Source organism: Macrobrachium nipponense, chromosome 41 (assembly GCF_015104395.2).
Source record: "Macrobrachium nipponense isolate FS-2020 chromosome 41, ASM1510439v2, whole genome shotgun sequence".
NCBI classification, from domain to species: Eukaryota; Metazoa; Arthropoda; class Malacostraca; order Decapoda; family Palaemonidae; genus Macrobrachium; species Macrobrachium nipponense.
The window spans coordinates 23,056,732-23,076,741 of record NC_061102.1 but is presented as its reverse complement, the minus strand read 5'-3'; the positions used below and the strand labels follow the sequence as shown (position 1 = coordinate 23,076,741).

The window sequence follows — 20,010 nt, the reverse complement described above, 5'->3', positions numbered from 1 at the left end:
ATGATTATGTTAAAGAAATAATAGTTTATAATGCGAATATTTCAGACCATAATGTCATAGAATTAACAGTTCATTCCAAAGCAAGTGAAAATAGAGATAAGCAAGAAATGAAAAAGTGGGAAGGATATGGAAAATACAACTTCTACAGTAAAAATATAAAATGGTCAGAAATTAATGAAGAATTAAACAAAGATTGGGATAACATTTTCGTAAGTGATGACATAAGGGTAAATACGGAGATATTATATAAAATATTGGAGAAAATAGTGGAAAAAATATATACCGAAGAAGAAAAGTAAACATCATTCATGCATACCAAGAGACAGAAGGATCTTGTTCCAGAAAATCAGAAAGTGGAAAAAGGTCTTGCAAAAGAAAAAAAATGCTGGAAAGTTATAGAAAACTAAAAAGTAAGATAGAAAATGCAGAACAAAAGATTATACAATCAAAAGAAAATGAAAAACGGGACTTGGAAGAAAAAACCCTTTACTATCAAGCAAACCCGAAGCTATTATACTCATATGCGAAGAAGAAGAATGAAAAGAAAAGAAAATAGAAATAGGCCCTCTGAGAATTGAAGGGAGATTAACGAATGAAAAAAAGGAAATTTGCAACATACTGGCAGAACGATATAAGAGAGAAATTCACCCCTAGAATAGATAATGAAGATAATGATATAGAAGTAAGGGATGAAAATAGTGAATATTTAGCTGACATAGATATTAATGAAGCTGATATTGTGCAGGCTATTAATGAAATTAAAAATGGAGCTGCTGCAGGGCCTGATGGAATTCCTGCTATTTTGTTAAAGAAAGTAGTTCATTCTATCGCAAAGCCACTTGCAATATTATTAAGACAAAGTGTAGATACACGGCAAGATTTATGATGAGCACAATTAGCATATATTACCCCTACTTTCAAAAGTGGATCAAGACTAGAGGCAAGTAATTATAGGCCTGTGAGTCTAACATCACATATTATGAAAGTGTATGAAAGGGTAATGAAGAAAAATATTATGAAACATTTAATAAAAAATAATTTGTTTAATAAAGGAAAAACATGGTTTCGTACCCGGAAAAAGTACACAAACCCAACTGTTAGTCCACCGTGAGAACATATTCAAAAATATGAAAAGCGGAAAATGAAACAGATGTGGTTTATTTAGACTTTGCAAAAGCTTTTGATAAAGTAGACCATAATATATTAGCGAAGAAAATTAGAAAACACAATATCGTGGATAAAGTAGGAAGATGGTTAAAAGAATTTTTACACAACAGAAAACAGATAGTTATTGCAAACGACGAGAAATCGGATGAAGTCAAGGTAATATCCGGTGTGCCGCAAGGTACGGTGTTAGCTGCAATACTGTTTGTTATTATGATTGAAGACATAGACAATAATGTGAAGGATTCGGTAGTGAGTAGTTTCGCAGATGACACAAGAATAAGTAGAGAAATTACTTGTGATGAAGATAGGGAACGCTCTACAAAGAGACCTTAACAAAGTATATGATTGGGCAGAGGTAAAATAGGATGGTATTTAACTCTGATAAATTTGAATCAATAAATTATGGAGACAGAGAAAGAAAGCTATATGCATATAAGGGACCTAATAATGAGACCATCACAAATAAGGAAGCAGTTAAAGACCTTGGTGTGATGATGAATAGGAACATGTTATGCAATGATCAAATAGCAACTCTGTTGGCAAAATGTAAAGCAAAAATGGGAATGTTGTTACGGCACTTCAAAACAAGAAAAGCTGAACACATGATTATGCTTTATAAAACATATGTTCGTAGTCCACTTGAATATTGCAATATGATATGGTACCCACACTATCAAAAGGATATTGCACAAATAGAGAGTGTACAAAGGTCCTTTACAGCTAGAATAGAAGAAGTTAAGGACCTAGACTACTGGGAAAGACTACAATTCTTAAAATTATATAGTCTAGAAAGGAGAAGAGAACGCTACATGATAATTCAGGCATGGAAACAGATAGAAGGAATAGCAGAAAATATCATGGAACTAAAAATATCAGAAAGAGCAAGCAGAGGTAGATTAATAGTGCCCAAAACTATACCAGGAAAAATAAGGAAAGCACACAGGACATTAATCCACTACGCACCAGCATCGATAATGCAGCGTCTATTCAATGCGTTGCCAGCTCATCTGAGGAATATATCAGGAGTGAGCGTAGATGTGTTTAAGAATAAGCTCGACAAATATCTAAACTGCATCCCAGACCATCCAAGATTGGAAGATGCAAAATATACCGGAAGATGTACTAGCAACTCTCTGGTAGACATTAGAGGTGCCTCACACTGAGGGACCTGGGGCAACCCGAACAAGATGTAAGGTCTGTAAGGTCTCTCTCTCTCTCTCTCTTTTTTGTAGCATTTTACCTCAAATGCTACATGAACCATAAGCTTATTCTACATCCACATATGCTACATGACCTTTTCCTTTTATCGTAGTGTCATATGTTACATAGGCTGTCAGAAGTCAACCAGTCACCTTTCCCAGGGTACTTGGTGTACCCCTAACATTCTTCCAGGCAATTCAATATCAATCAATTTTATACTGAGGAACAATCATTCCTTGACCATTCCTCAAACTTTTCCCTTATACAAATACCTTGTGTGTATATGTATATCTTTTTCAGCCTCTCAATCATACCTTTACCTGAAAACTTAACATATCTTTTGGCATCTCTCGGATTTACCTCTCTTATTCATTAACTATTTTCCTCAAAAATACTCCATTGTTATAGACCTCATACTCTTGAGACATTGTCTCCATTTTGCATCTTTTCTTCCAAGGTCTATTAGTTCATTGACCTCTTTCTGCTTTGATGCCTATAAAGAAAGCAACTTTGTATCACTGAAGTTGTAATTTGATAATGACATTTTTTTATCATGAGAAATCTTATTGGGCCAGCTTTGTGAGAAGAAAATATTAGCCAGTAATGACATGATATGGGGGCCTAAAACACTCCATTATCTCTCAAACTTATACAAACCTACTAGATCGCTCTCAAACTTATACAAACCTACTGGATCACATACACTGAACACACCCAGAGAAAAGATAGAAAAAAGAAAAATGGGCAAACTAAACCAGCTTTAGAGAGATGAGTGTAATCACGTCCTCGCTTAATGGCGGTGAGGAAGTAACATGCGCTCATTCCCAAGGCATTGTGGGAGCTCCCACATAACTGTGATCAAGCACAAATGCCAATAGTTCCTGGGTTACACTAAAAAAAAAAAAAAAAAATTTTTTAACTGGATTTTCAGCTGGCGCTAGAAGATTTATCCTAATGTTAAGACCGAAGGTTTGTTAATTATGAAAAATAGAAATTTATTTTAAAATTTGCCATTTTAGCCACAGCATACGGACTTATATAGAAAGAATGGGTTGGAATCAATTTATTTCAAAGCAGTCCTGTAGAAAGCGAAAAACTGATGAAGTTAATACTTGATATATGAGGGCCTCAGAACCACAAGGTGGTAAATGCCACTTATTAAAAAATCAGTAAATTGCTCTCAAAATCTAGCATTCATTATTCTGCTTCTAAGAAAGATATTGATTTAAACTAAGTTTCATATGAAAGCCCTACCCTTTATAAATTTTTTGTGAAATTTAAAAAAAATTGTGGGGTGCGCTAGCATTCAAAATATACACCTAACCCCTCACATTTGTGTAAATTTTATTCATAACCAGCACTTAAACCATAATTGAATGTGTAAAAGGATAATAAAGTGTTATTATATTCGTGTTATAACAGCAGTAGATGTAATAATAATAATAATAGTAATAATAGCAATAATAATAATAATAGTAATAATAATAATAATAATAGTGGCGCCGTGGCAGAGTGGGTTAGCTCGTCAATGGACTGGTTAATCAACATTGGGGCTGGTCAGTTGTTGGATGGGTGACCGCTCTCTGCGGCGTTTATTCCTTGGGAAAGGATCTTTACCATAATTTCCTCAGTCTACTCAGCTGTAAATGAGTATCTATCCCTGATGGGGTAGGGTCCAGCTATGGGTTAAATAGCAAAACTCAGTAATGATATTAAGAAATGAAGGAATAAACAACGACGTAAATGGAACCTCTGGCAACAGAGGAGTGTTGTCCGGCAGCCAGGTATTCAACCCAATTGAAGGGGAAGACGGTCAGGTTGTCATCCAGCAACTGAACACCACAACGACAGTAACCAACAGCCTGAGATTGGAGCTACAGAAACAAACCAAAGGAAGAAAAGGACAAGAGAAGAAAATAAGGAAATATGGAGATGCTACATCAGAAGCAACCCGACGGAGAGAGGATACAGAAGAAGATTGGTCAACATCTGGAATGAGAGGAATAACACCCACCCAAACAGAGCAGAGGCTGGCAGGTCAAGTAAGGAACATAAAAAAAAAATAAGAACTGGCTCTCCCCAACAGAAAGAGAAGAACTGGAAAGGGAAATGTCGCATGGCAATGAATTACACGCAGACGAACTGAAAGACGATGCCACAGAAGACGACAGGACCGACGAAGTAACAGAGGACGGAATGGGTAGAAAAGATTAGACAATGGATGGAGCCAGATACAGAGAGAACAAAGATTCCCTCCATGAAAGCCTACAACACCAAGAAATTAAAGGAGAAAACAAGTGAGGTCAATGAAATAAGGGGTATAATACACACCACCAGTATCACAGAAACAAATAACTCAGCATATGCAGGAGCAAGATTAGTAGCAGAACTGATGGGGATTCGAACACCAACACCATCAGCACAACCAACCCAACAGAAACCAAAACAGCAACCTCCTTGGAAAAGGCGCCTGGAAAAGCAAATCATGGAGATGAGATCTGACTTGAATAAACTGAAATAGATGGCAGAAAAAAGGCTAAGAAGCAAGAAAACAAGGGAGGAACTCAACGAGAAATACAAAGTACAAGAGAGGGGACTAAACAACACAATAGAAGATGTATAACAGAGGCTTAAGGCCAAAGCACATACGATCCAACGGTACATGAACAGGAATAAGGGATACCAACAGAACAAACTATTCGGAACCAATCAGAAAAGACTATACAGCCAACTAAGGGGGGAAGACAACTACCAAGAAATTCCTGAAGCCGAACCAAGTAAGAGACTCTGGGAAAACATATGGAGCAATCCAGTATCACACAACAAACATGCAACATGGCTCCAGGAAGTCAAGGAAGAAGAAACAGGGAGAATAAAAAGAATCACAGAGATCACGACAGACACAGTCAGACACCAACTAAAGAAAATGCCAAACTGTAAAGCCCCAGGTCCCGATGAAGTCCATGGATACTGGCTCAAAAACTTCAAGGCCCTATACCCACGAATAGCAGAACAACTCCAGAATTGTATATCAAACACCATCCCCCACCAACAGAAAGGCTGCAGAAGGAAGTGTAGGGGCACAAAAGACCAGCTCCTGATAGACAAAATGGTAATGAAGAACAGTAGGAGAAGGAAAACCAACCTAAGCATGGCATGGATAGACCATAAGAAAGCCTTCGACATGATACCACACACATGGCTAATAGAATGCCTGAAAATATATGGGGCAGAGGAAAACACCATCAGCTTCCTCAACAATGCATGGAATACAATATTTACAAGCTCTGGAATAAGACTAGCAGAGGTTAATATCAGGAGAGGGATCTTCCAGGGTGACTCACTGTTCTCACTACTCTTCGTAGTAGCCATGATACCCATGACAAAAGTACTACAGAAGATGGATGCCGGGTACCAACTCAAGAAAAGAGGCAACAGAATCAACCATCTGATGTTCATGGACAACATCAAACTGTATGGTAAGAGCATCAAGGAAATAGATACCCTAATCCAGACCGTAAGGATTGTATCTGGGGACATCAGGATGGAGTTTGGAATAGAAAAATGCGCCTTAGTCAACATACAAAAAGGCAAAGTAACGAGAACCGAAGGGATAAAGCTACCAGATGGGAGCAACATCAAACACGTAGATGAGACTGGATACAAATACCTGGGAATAATGGAAGGAGGGGATATAAAACACAAAGAGATGAAGGACACGATCAGGAAAGAATATATGCAGAGACTCAAGGCGATACTCAAGTCAAAACTCAATGCCGGAAATATGATAAAAGCCATAAACACATGGGCAGTGCCAGTAATCAAATACAGCGCAGGAATAGTGGAATGGACGAAGGCAGAACTCCGCAGCATAGATCATAAAACCTGGAAACATATAGCACTACACCTAAGAGCAAATACGGACAGACTATACATAACACGAAAGGAAGGAGGGAGAGGACTACTAAGTATAGAGGACTGCGTCAACATCGAGAACAGAGCACTGGGGCAATGTCTGAAAACCAGTGAAGGCGAGTGGCTAAAGAATGCATGGGAAGGAGGACTAATAAAAGTAGACGAAGACCCAGAAATATACAGACAGAAGAATGATAAACAGAACAGAGGACTGGGACAACAAACCAATGCACTGACAATACATGAGACAGACTAAAGAACTAGCCAGCGATGACACATGGCAATAACTACAGAGGGGAGAGCTAAAGAAGGAAACTGAAGGAATGATAACAGCGGCACAAGATCAGTCCCTAAGAACCAGATATGTTCAAAGAACGATAGATGGAAATAACATCTCTCCCATATGTAGGAAGTGCAATACGAAAAATGAAACCATAAACCACATAGCAAGCAAATGCCCGGCACTTGCACAGAACCAGTACAAAAAGAGGCATGATTCAGTGGCAAAAGTCCTCCACTGGAGCCTGTGCAAGAAACATCAGCTACCTTGCAGTAATAAGTGGTACGAGCACCAACCTGAAGGAGTGATAGAAAACAATCAGGCAAAGATCCTGTGGGACTATGGCATCAGAACAGATAGGGTGATACGTGCAAATAGACCAGACGTGACGATTGATAAAGTCAAGAAGAAAGTATCACTCATTGATGTCGCAATACCATGGGACACCAGAGTTGAAGAGAAAGAGAGGGAAAAAATGGATAAGTATAAAGATCTGAAAATAGAAATAAGAAGGATATTGGATATGCCAGTGGAAATTGTACCCATAATCATAGGAGCACTAGGCATGATCCCAAGATACCTGAAAAGGAATCTAGAAAAACTAGAGGCTGAAGTAGCTCCAGGACTCATGCAGAAGAGTGTGATCCTAGAAAAGGCGCACATAGTAAGAAAAGTGATGGACTCCTAAGGAGGCAGGATGCAACCCGGAACCCCACACTATAAAAATACCACCCAGTCGAATTGAAAAAAAAAAAAATAATAATAATAATAATAATAATAATAATAATACAGTGGTACCTCGAGATACGAAAGGCTCAACTTACAAAAAACTTGAGATATGAAAGCAAATACGAAAAATTTTACGGCTCTACATAAGAAAATTGCTCAAGTTCCGAAAGGTTGTTGCTGCAAAGTCCCGAGATTCGCCCGGACCACCGAGAACAATTTTAAAACTAGCGCCCCGCCAACTGAGTAAACTCGCCACCATCCTCCCGCTCTCCCATTGATTCCTGATGCTAGTCACCCCATAAGATCCTGCTCTCCCATTGGTCAGCATCTACCCCTTGTGCTTTATGTATTCTATTGGTAAAAGGATGCTGTAAATTGAAAAACTTATTCATGCAATACATTTAATAAAAAAAAAAAAAGGTAAAGATAGAATAAGAATAGAAATGAATGGTTATAATACTGTTTGGTAGTTTCAGTAGTTGAAGAGAGATAATGAAAATTTATGGCTTACTGTGAACTAGGAAAAGGGATTGCTTGGTGATCGTTCGGTACTCGTAAGTGCTGGATGTAAACAAGTTTGGAAGTTTTTTTAATAGTTAATGGTTACTTAATTATTTGAAATTAGTACATGCAATACATTTAATAAAAATAAATTGGGAATTAGATATAAAATATAAAATAAATCAGACTACTATCACCGAAGCCAACAAACGTATTTTTTAGAATTCTTCTGTTTTAATATTATGTTATAAGTTTCATTAAAGCTGTCAGTAACTCGGTATCTCCATTAGGTAAAGATAGAATAAAGAATAGAATTGAATGGTTATTACAGGCAGTCCCCGGGTTACGACGTTCCGAGGTTACGACGCTTTTCAATTATATTCTTCATAAATTATTTTCAGGGTTACGACGCATGTTCCAGAGTTATGACGCCTACAAACGCTGATCTGGCAGATGAAATATGGCACCAAAAATGCAAAATAATTAATATTTAAAGATTTTTTTTTCATGAAAGATGCAATAAGAATGCAGTTTACCTAGTTTTGAATGCACCTAAAGCATTAAAAGTAAGGTTTTCTTAGGATTTTTGACAATGTTCTGGCTTACGACGATTTTCGGCTTACAACGCGTCTCAAGAACGGAACCCCCATTGTAACCCGGGGACTGCCTGTATACTGTTTGGTAGTTTCATTAGTTGAAGAGAGATACTAATGAAAATGGCTTACTGTGTCCTAGGAAAAGTGATTGCTTGGCCTTCGTTCGGTACTCGTAAGAGCTGAATGTAAACAAATGATTGGAAGTTTTTTTTTGTTTGTTTGTGTATTGTAGTTAATGATTAATTATTTGAAATGAGTACATACTGATTATTTATACATTTTATTGGCATATTCTAAGCTTTTAGCTTCTTAGGTTTAGATGTCAGAATCATAGACTAGGCTACAGTAGCAACCGCTAACATAGGCTAGGCTTATTGCTAAGGGACATATGCTAAAGTCCTAATATATGCAGTAAAAATGGGGTTGAACGTTACATGCAGTTGAATATTACTCGAGTATGTACAGTATTTTGCCTTTTTGGAGTCATTTCTTCCGTCAGATCGGCGTCGTAACCCTAGAACATGTGTTGTAGGCCTGGAAATATGATTTCCTGTGGTGTTTTTGTAGGGCTTAGAATGGATTAGGCATTTTACGTGTAAAATGCGGTTCAAGATACGAAAAACTCATGATACGAAGGCCGCCTCGGAACGGATTAATTTCGTATCTCGAGGTACCACTGTATAAAAATATCAATAATAATGGTAATACAGTAATATTGGTTAATAATATTGATAATGATTATAATAAAATGTGTACTCTCACCATAATAATAATAGGAGTATTGATAATATTATTAATGATAATAGCAAATAATAATGATAATACGGTAATATTAGTAATAGTGATGTTGACCATGATAACGTTCCATCATCATAGTGTTTAGCCATTAAAATAATCACCAATATCATAATAATAATCGAACAAAACAATTATAGAAAAATACTATTTCTCTAAGAAAAGCAATTATATTAATCTGTACTAACCATGAAAATACTGTACATCTGCTAAAGAACTTGAAAATAAGGGCAGGTGGGGAATGTAAACAATAGCGGAGATTGTAAACTGTGCAGTGATTGGCCGACACTTACGGGGGCCTTATGGGGAAATATACTGATTGGCTTAGAACTGACTACCCGCTTAGTGACGCGCGCTCGCATTGGCTCACTCTTGAGCTGCGAACGTGCTTCCTTGTGGTTCTAACTGAGCTCTTTGAGGCTGTAACCTCCGCTCGACACCACGTTCATTCATGTAGACAAAATCGATAATTCCTACTGCTCAAGTAGGGATTTTGACCTTTTTGAAACTCCTGAATAGCATAGAAATGCAACAAATAGACAGAGAAAACTTTGCCAAATCTACTGGTATGCCTAACTCAATACTGGTGGGGGTGGCGTTTACAACTCTGTGGTTCTGAGGCCCTCATATATACCTAAGGTTATGGACTGCTTATGTTTGGGAAAGCACTTTAGAACCCTGAAGAACTGAAGAAGTTAATACTTTATATATACCTAAGGGTATGGACTGCTTGTGTTTGGTAACACTTTGACATAATGAAAGATTAGTGATTCAGAGTGATGTGAAAGATGGGTGATTCAGGGAACATCATGGAAAACAAAATTAGACATATGTATGATTGAAGGGTTGATGAATTGTTTGTAATTATTAATCTTATATATTTTTAATCCATTTGGGCCTTATGGTAGGAAAGATGTCAGTTAAGTGATATGGTTCAGTATTTTTACAACGGATATCAGTAATATGAGGAACAAATTAGTAGAAATTGGACTTTGACTTTCATACAAGGTTATGTAATAGAGATGACTCTCTCTCTCTCTCTCTCTCTCTCTCTCTCTCTCTCTCTCTCTCTCTCTCTCTCTCTCTCTCTCTCTCTCTCTCTGTATTTGATCCTGGTTAGACTTTTTCTAAGTTTTATTCACATTTAATTGAATTTTGTGTGTGAATGTGAGTGTGAATTGTGAATTTTTGTTTTATGCTACATTTGAAGTATTTTAATATACACTTATTTCTTTACAGGTCAATGGAGTGAAATGGAAGTGTTATGAGGCTGCGAAAAGATAGTGCTATTACTTGTGGCATAACACCCTGTCCAGATATTTGCAGTCTTGGCATACTGGGCAGGTACTAACTTTGTCTGACTTTGTTGTAGTAGTCAGGACACAGCTGGTGTTAGCACTGTCTAATGTTTTTCCCCTTCATTTTTAGTTTTTATTTTCTGTTTAGTTTGACATCTTCCTTAGATGAAAATAGACAAGGGGTTTTATGTTTTCAGTCATTACATTTCAGTCATTTGGAAAAATTGATGATAGATTTATGTTCATCATTTCCAGGATGTTGAGAAGCAAAACTGGGTTTGTATGTATGTTGCTCACTTTGTGTACTTTCATTTTTTAAAAAAATTACTGTTAGGAGCCAAGTTCAATCTATGAAGTTTGTTTTATTTTAAGGCTTATATATACTTATTCATATACTTCAGAATGTACTGGTACCCTAAAATGTACCATATATTCTGATTTTTGTGACATAGATTAAGCATGTTTAATTTTTGCAGTGTTTAAAGTTGGTTGTAAAAGAAATAGAATGCAGCACATGTTATTACCCATTAAAGAAAGCTTTCAGAATTTTTGTTATGATTACATTATCCATGTGCAAAGTAACTTTGTATGCCTAGGAAATAAAATATTGACATGGTCACACAGAGACAAGCCTTTCATATTCCACATGCCTGAAGGTTGATGGTATGGGAGTATTTGTGTTTACTACCCTTTTGGTAGCCATGTGCTGATGTATATTTCTACGCGCACAGGGCGTGGCAGTTGTTGCTGTTGTGTTGCTGTGGAGTATGGCGGGTTGCTGTAGTGCAGTGTTATGGCGGGAGCCGAGGCAGAGCCAGTCAGGCATGCAGCCGTCGGGGGGGCCGCAGGGCGCAGTTCTTGCTCGCAGGGCACCAGATCACTCCTCCCTACCCTTAACCATTTCTACACCTGACATTTTGTATTCAGTTACTTCAGTCTATCCTTCTACCCTACTTTTCTTTTCCATTATTGGTTCTTCTTGTTTTCAAAGCTTTGTATTCCAACATGATTCTACAAACTTACTCTTCTATAACTATTACCCTTGCTACCACATTTTCTTTCTGTCTTTTTATTTTGCTTATTAATGCACCAGTACGAAGTGCATAAGTATAAAAAACAAAACCTTTTAGTTGTCAATATTAGGGAATATCCTCTGTGCTCATGTTAGAATAATCTTAATGGACCAAGATTGGATAAGGTTTAACATAACAAAGCTTAAATTTTCTATTCTAACTGCTGACTGTGGTGCCCTGTGATGCTGAGGAGGCGACTGGCAGCTGTGTGCGGTCACCTGACTGGTGATACGCTACAGCTGTGGTAATCAGAGTAGATGCTGGGGACGGGGTTGATGAAGAGGGAAAATGCAATGGGAACACAGCTAATGGCTCCATGCAGGCTCTGAAGTGAAAATTAATGCGAAGTTTAATTATCCCATTACTAAATTTGTGGGATATCTTCATGAAAATACATAATTCACCTGAAATTTTTCCAGAATAGTAACCTTTGTTCTCCAAGTCTGATATTTATATTTTTCCCTCCCACGATGTATTGTACATGTACTGAAATATAAATCGATTGGATATCAGCTTTTAAAATTTGGTTATCAGTGTTCACGTTTCCAACTTTTTTTTATGACTCAAATGCCTGCCCCCTGTGTTGATATTTTTCTTGTATGTAAGCATTAGTAGGAAGGTGGGTTAGACCTTGTTAATCTTTCTATTTCCTTTCAGGTACCTTATTTCGACTACCATGGTTTCTTTTGTTTTGGGTGACCATTAAAAATTGTGATTAAAAATGGTAACTTGGATGGTTCTCTATGTAGAGACCTTGAATGATGTATATTTTTGTAAGGATGAATTGAATAAGTAAATGTAATTTTGGAGACATGGTTTAATATATTTTATAATTAAAATTAGTGCAGTATTGGTCTTTACCACAAAGACAAAGTAATGAACAGTCACGGTGTTTTGATGTAATAGCGTGAAGTGGAAGTTCCTTGGTATACTAAGTCTATATTGCTTGCAGCCAGTCAACTTCATAGTGTTGAGTTTGTAAGTGTATGCTATTAAAATTTTAAAGGTACTCGTCATACACCATGTAATATTGAAAATTTTTCCAGTTATGGAAGATTTTGTTACCACTCTTGCATAACCAGATTTTAAATAAGATTTGTTCCTCAGTACTGTCAGTGAATGATCTCTGTAGCTGCAGCATAAGCCATTTTTTAAGGTAAGTACTGTAACTTCAATAAAAATCAGGCTTGGAATAAACAGTTTTTTCTTGTAACCTCTTATTTAAAAAGTAATGCAGTTTCTAATTTTATACCATTGTGGGGTGTACTTGTTTTTTTACAGTCATAATACCAGTTTGAGCTCTACCAAAAAATGTATTAGGAAAACAGTCTTATTAAAGCACTGAAATAGTTTATTCAAGAGAATGTCAGGACATGCAAAATCCACTTACTTAAGGAACATGCCCAAGGATGGGACGTTGTATGGTAAAAAGCAACTGTGGAATCCTACAATTTCAGGTCAGCCATCAATTTTGTTTACTTGTTGAACTGAATAGCAAGGTTTGAAAAAGACTTGGTAATATTTATTTTTATTTTTCTGGATTTCTTTTCATTTTTTTAATGGGTTTCGTTTCATATTTATTCCCCATCAATTTATTTTATTTTTTCATCACTACATGTCTTTCCTGCTTGATGTTAGTGTTTGTGTGGTGGGAACTTTTATGATTGATTGATAGTTTCAGGAGATATTGTTTACTATGCAGACAAAATTGGGGTGACTTATTTCCCTGTTTTCCCTGTCTGTTCATCATTGATTGTGACATTTATTGTTTTAACTCAGTCTAAAGGCCCCAATTCGAGGTGGATCATTATGCTTAATGTGCATAAAGGGATATTGCCCGTCACTTGTGGTTCTCATGGTTACATTCTTTCATGGTAGAAGTGGTTTTAGTCAAGCTTTTCATGAAGGTAGGTCACTGTGCATTGAGAGATTATCTTCTTTCATTATCATTGAAACTCCTATAGGTTTGAAAAGAATATGGGAAACCTAGTTTCCTATTCATAGATGTGCAGGAATGGAGTTTGTCATGTTAATGTGTCATCAGTGCAAGAGCTCCCACAAGATTGAAGCAATTTCAATCTAACTTTTTATGAAAGTAGACCTCCTTGCATGTATGAGGAGATTATACATGAAGACATGTCCGGTTGTCTGTAAGTGTTGTAGACACTGCATTGATGTTTACATATTTAAAGTAATTTGTCATTGGTCACTTGTGTCATATGTTGTACTTAAGGAGGTTTACTGGAATTATAAAAAAAACCTGATAGGTTAATAGTACAAAATATTAATCTTACGTATGCAACTTACCTGGTAGTTACATATAGCTGTAGTCTTTGACGTCACGGCAGAATTTCGAATTTCGCGGCAGCGCTAATCAACTGGTCTGGTGATTCCCGTACCCCCTCCCTCTACCGTGGAATGTAGAACTGCCACAACTAAACCTCAGAATTTTTCTGCCGTCGCAACTGGAACACCGGTTTTGTTTGGTGGAATTTCTTTGTTTTTTCACGACGGATACTCATCGATTTGGTGACGTACTCTGTGATTTGGCTTTGGGCAGTTGCTATTTATCTTTATTTAGCCAGATAGGCAACAATTGTGTGATTTTCATCGGGGTTCAAATTTGTCAGATTCAGGATCTCACTTTAGGGTTTGCAGCAAGGGTTGCAAAACCAGGTTACTTAAAGCTAGGTTAGACCTGCACACTTTGTGCGTTAATTGCAGTGGTCAGAACTGTAGCATAAGTTTAACGTGATGAATGTAAGGATTTGACTGATAAAGGCTGGAAGGAGTTAGAGAGTTATATGAGAAAGCTAGAAAAAGATAAATTAAGGAAAGCTTCATCTAGGACTTCTTCCTTAGCTTCTCAGGAATTAGAGAGTTAGGATTTTCCTTGTTCTATGTCTAACCCAGATCCGCCTAACATATTACCTGACCCTGACACCGTTGTTCCCGAACCCGACACCGTTGCCAGCTTACGGGAACAGATGTATTTAAGATTTAGTGTGCTAATGGCAGCAATGGATAAATTAAGAGAATCTGCGCATACTTTGATGCTAGATAAAAATAAAAGTTGTGTTAAGTGATGGTGCAGTGGAGGAGGCGGCTGTTCGGTCCTCTCGTTCTCCTAGGCCTGGGCCCCTGCCAAACTCCCCGGACATTGGGAGGAGGCATGCCGAAAGCCGAAGGGAGACTAGCGGAATTGACATCCGAGCAGTCGTCCCCTCAGGCGATTCTGCCGCAAGTTCGGCTGAGGCAGAAGAGCAATACTATAAAGGTGTTCAAGGAGTATCGCTATCGCAGAAGTGTCTTTCGTCTTCGAGCGCAAACGATTCGCCTCGCAGAGGTTGGAGGTTTAAGGACGAATTCCCAAGAAGATGATCGCGGCTTCTGTGGAAGAGTCATTGTGTAGTTTTTAGGAGGCGCCAGAAGCGTTCTCTTCGACTTCTGAGGAAGTAGAGAGACCGATGTTGAAGAAGAGGAGGAAGCTTAAGTCTTCCAGTCGCGAGGTGACTGATAAGCGCCAGTCTGATGTACCTAGACAAGAGAAGGAGCTTACGCGAGTAGAGAAGCGCCAGCCTGATGACACGACAACCACGTTACACCAGACGCCAAAGCGCCTGGCTTCTCAAGAAGCAGCCGCTAAACACCAAGCTACCAGACACACGGATTCGGACTCGGCCAAGCGCTTTGATACGGTAGTATCAGGCGCCATACGCCTGACTTGATTGACTTGGAACAGAGAGAGTTTACGAAACCAAGTCAAGTTTCAGGTTCTTCAGGGCATTCTAATAAATTCTTAGTAGAAATGAATAAAAAATTAGAGAATTTTTTTGGGGGGTAGTTGGTAAGAAGCAGCAACCACTTCTTAATTCTACGCCTTCTTTAATTAGAACTTTACCGGAGGAGTCTCAAGAGCCACTGCAGTTGGTGCAGTTGGTGGAGCATACAAACAATTACTCAACTTTTTCCTAGATAACTTTCCAGAATCTTTTTCGCCAGCCACTCCCGCCTCACCTGAATCCCAGTATACTAGGGATACTAAACCAGATTCTTCGACATTCATTAAGCAGGTTTTGTCGCTTTCAGCTAAAAAGGCGTTGAAAAAGATGGATGAGTGGTTGCGAGAAAAGAGGGAGCAAGGTAGGACCGTGTTTCGTTTCCCTTTCGAGACTTAACTAAGAGCAGAGTTTGGTACAAAACTGGGGAAGCCTTCTCCCTGGGAGGCGCTGCCTCCTCTCTTGGAGACTTCTCCAGCCTAGTGGACTCGTCCAGACGTTCTGCTTTGAATTCAGCGAAGATTTTCTTTACGAGTTGCGAATTAGATCATTTGCTGAAGGTGGTTTTCAGTCTTATGGAAGTAATAAGCTTCTTGGATTGGTCGATTGGCGCCTTGGGAAGGAAGGCAAAGTCTTTTAACCTGTCAGATGAACATTTTAGTGACTTTTCCAATGTGATGTCCTGTATTGATAAAGGAATACATAAGGGATGGAGCGACTGAAATCGCTTCCTTATTAACTGTGGGGATCCTCGAGAAACATCAGCTTTGGTGTGCATTTACATCTAAGGGAGTAACAAGAACCCAGAAGTCGGCGCTTATGTTCGCTCCACTTGATAAGTGTAACCTTTTTCCTAAGAATTTAGTGTCTGAAATTTCTGCCTCTGGTCCAGAAAGCAACTCAAGACCTTTTAGCTTAATCGGCTAAGAAGCCGAAAGGCACGACGACTTCGTTGTCGAGCAAAAGCCCTTTCGGGGCAGAGCACCAACAAGAGGATTGCAGAGATCGAGGCCTAGAGTTAGGTTCGATCCTAAGCCCAATAAGACAACAACTTCTAAGAAATGAGCAGGGAATCCTTCACACACCAGTCGGAGCCAGACTCCAGGAGTTCTGGCAAGTTTGGGAACGAAGAGGAGCAGATCCATGGTCAGTATCGGTACTGAAGGAAGGATATTCGATTCCGTTTGTAAAACATCCTCCTCTGTCAAAGGTACCGATAGTTTTGACAGCTTACTCGTCAAACTTAGAGAAATGTTGCGCGTTGAGAAAGGAACTGTCTGCTCTTTATTAGAAAAGAGAGCGATAGAGCTGGTAAAAGATCAGAACACCCCAGGCTTTTACAATCGCCTATTCATTGTCCCGAAAGCTTCGGGAGGGTGGAGACCAGTATTGGATGTCAGTGCCCTGAACAAATTTGTGAGCAAGACAAAATTCACATAGACTCGAGGAAGTACCTAAGATTCGTGGTTCAGGGAACGACATACCAGTTCAGGGCCCTATGCTTTGGACTATCCACAGCGCCACAAGTATTCACCAGAGTCCTCTCATCAGTAGCAAGGTGGTTACACCTAGAAGAAATAAGAGTAGCTCTCTATTTAGACGACTGGCTGCTCCGTTCACAGTCGAAAGAATGGTGTGTGAAGGATTTGCAGAAGACAATTCAACTGACAGAAGAGCTGGGTCTTCTAGTGAATTTCAAAAAATCTCGACTGATTCCGAACCAAATTTTAAGTTACCTTGGAGTGACGATGAACTCGGTAGCTTTTCCGTCAGAACAGAGAGTGAGTTCATGCCTGAGAAAAGTCAATCAATTTTTAGCAAAAAAGATATGCTCAGCCAACGAGTGGATGAGTCTTTTGGGGACCTTAGCGTCAATAGAACAGTTTGTAACTGGGAAGACTCTACATGAGACCGCTTCAGTTCTTCCTCAGAGCAAATTGGGAAAGAAAGTGAGTCCCAGACACTTTTGTTTTTCCAATAACGGAGGAAATAAAGCAAGATCTCCTTTGATGGAATTTAGAAAAAAGACTCGAGGAGGGTCTGTCGCTTTGGCCACTGAACCCCAACCTTGCATTCTTCTCAGACGCCTCGGATCAAGGATGGGGAGCGGTGCTGGGAAAGAAGGAAGTGTCAGGCTTGTGGACAATCAGTCAAAGACAGTGGCATATAAATCTAAAAGAACTAAAGGCAATACATTTGGGATTGAAGGCCTTTGCTAAGGAAGTACAGGGAAAAGTGGTCGTCATCAATTGCGACAACACCACAGCTCTCTCGTACATCAAGAAACAAGGGGGGACTCACTCCTCTCTGTGTGAAGCGACGAGGGAGTTACTCATCTGGGCGATAGAAAATCGGACAAGAATGCTCACAAGGTTTGTCCAGGGGAGATACAATGTAAGAGCGGACAAGTTGAGCAGGAGAAATCAGGTACTACCTACAGAGTGGACTCTGCACTTACAGGTATGCCAGCAGTTGTGGAATCTGTGGGGAAGACCTCTAGTGGACTTGTTTGCCATGGAAAAGACAACAAGATTGCCAATATATTGCTCCCCCGTACCCGACAAGAAAGCGTTCGCTTTAGATGCAATGCTGCTAGATTGGTCGGAGTTGGACCTCTATGCCTTTCCTCCAATGAAAATGATCAGGGCAGTTCAGGCAACACACAAATGTCAGAATGACGTTCATAGCTCCATTCTGGCCAGAATGAGAATGGTTCCCGGAGATCCTGGACCTTCTAATAGACTACCCGAGGAAACTTCCAGAGCGAGTAGATTTACTCAAACAACCTCATTTCAGGAGATTCTTCACTAGGAAAACATTATTCTTAGTAGCTCTAGCGTCGGCCAAAAGGATAAGTGAAAAAAAAAAATTCACGCCATCGATAAAAGAGTGGCATTTGCACAAGACAAAGCAATATGCACGTCGACGACGATTGGCTTTTTAGCGAAGAAGAACGAGGTCGCCCTCACAACCATGGCCTCGTTCGTTTGAAATAAAGGGCCTCTCAGAGTTAGTAGGAGAGAGAAAAAAAAAAAAAAACCAGAGAGAACAATTATGTCCAGTAAAGAGGCCTGAAGTATTATATACATAAGACTCAAACAAATAAGAGGAGGGTCAGACACTCTTTGGTGTTCAGGAGATTCTTCGAGATATATCTAAGGAATGCAATATCCTTTTTTTTTGAGGGATTTAGTAGTTGAAGCTCACTCTCAGTTGGGAGAACCAGAGGTTGATCTGGCTAGAGTGAGGGCCCATGAAGTCAGAGCTGTTGCAACTTCCTTATTTTCCTTAAAACAGAAAGGAAACTCTCGACTCCTACTATCAAAGGATACAAGGCCATGCTATCCTCAGTATTCAAGCATGGATGTCTTGAACAATCGGGAACTGTCAGGTTTATTAAAATCCTCTGCCATGAGCAGACGTATAATTATCGGTTAGCCCTAGACTACATGTAAATGTCTATAGCTTGGCGCTCGGATCCATATATCACGCCAATGCTGGTACACTTCTATAGCTTGGTGCGTGGCTCCATATACCCCACCAAAGGCTTTCAAGATCAGCAGACTTAAGAGGCAGTAACCTTCAAGTCAGCTATCTTAAAAGGTAAGGACTAAAAGAGAACTACTAAATTCCAATAGAAATTCCTCATTAAATATGTTTAGCTGCCATGGCCCCACCTCCAAACTGTGCCAATCAGCTATATGTAACTACCAGGTAAATTGCATATGTAAAAATATTTTTATGATAAAATAATGTTTTACGTAAACTTACTTGGTAGTTACATCATTAGAGCCCACCCACCTCCCCTCACATGGACAGGTAGGCATAAAAATTCTGAGGTTTAGTTGTGGTAGTTCTACATTCCCCGGTAGAGGGAGGGGGTACAGGAAGCACCTGACCAGTCAATTAGCGCTGCCGCAAAATTCGAAATTCTGCCGTGACGTCAGAGACTACAGCTATATGTAACTACCAGGTAAGTATACGTAAAACCTTATTTTTATCATAAAAATATCATTTTTATCTATGGGGGAAGGAAGGGAATGTATTGCGAAGGAATGAGAAACTTCACTTAAAAGGAATGTTTGTATGCTTTATTGCCCGTTGTTTAAGCAGTGAAGCTGGCATTTATTGTTATTGACTCTAGGCTTTAGAGAGAGACTTCCTGCCATTCATGGAGTCAGGCATTGCGAAATGTATTCCCAGAAGTTGTGAATAAAACTGGAATGTCACTTCATGTTTCTTTCTGTCAGACTACCTCGTAGTTAGTCTGGTTGATGAAAATAATACTCCTAAGTATGTAATTGCATTCTTACCTGGCAAGGAGTTAACATGACCTACCCTAAGGGGCTAAGGTCTTAGCCTAACCTAGATAATTCAGAAGCCTTAACCAAGCCCAAGTACTGTTCTTAGCCCAAGTTCTTGGCTAACCTAACCAGTTCAGGATCCTTAGTCTTTATAGAAATGGTTAAGTTTTTAGCCTGGTCTAAAGCTACCATAACATGGTCTAAGTGGTTGTTCTTAGCCTAACTTAACTAGTCAATGCTACTTTAACCTAGGGTAATTGGATCAGTACTTAGCTTCACTAAATACTTCAGTTCTTAACCTTGGATTTCTAGTCTCGGCCAGAACCTTCCTTTCTATCTTAGCTTAGCATTCTAGTGCAACAGCCCTACGGGG

General features: G+C 39.0%; 1 protein-coding gene across 3 annotated transcripts in view; it reads left to right on the top strand.

Moving 5' to 3' along the window:
- LOC135212597 (serine/arginine-rich splicing factor 2-like) overlaps positions 1-12,751 on the top strand; it is a 56,111-nt gene extending 43,360 nt beyond the window's left edge. For 2 of the 3 annotated variants that reach the window (XM_064246155.1, XM_064246154.1), the window contains exon 5: positions 10,423-12,751. In XM_064246155.1, coding sequence (XP_064102225.1) covers positions 10,423-10,435 — 13 coding nt within the window. In that variant the 3' untranslated portion in view covers positions 10,436-12,751. The remainder of the gene's footprint in view (positions 1-10,422) is intronic. The other variant, XR_010313936.1, reaches the window with a different exon arrangement.
- Positions 12,752-20,010: the final 7,259 nt, after the last annotated feature.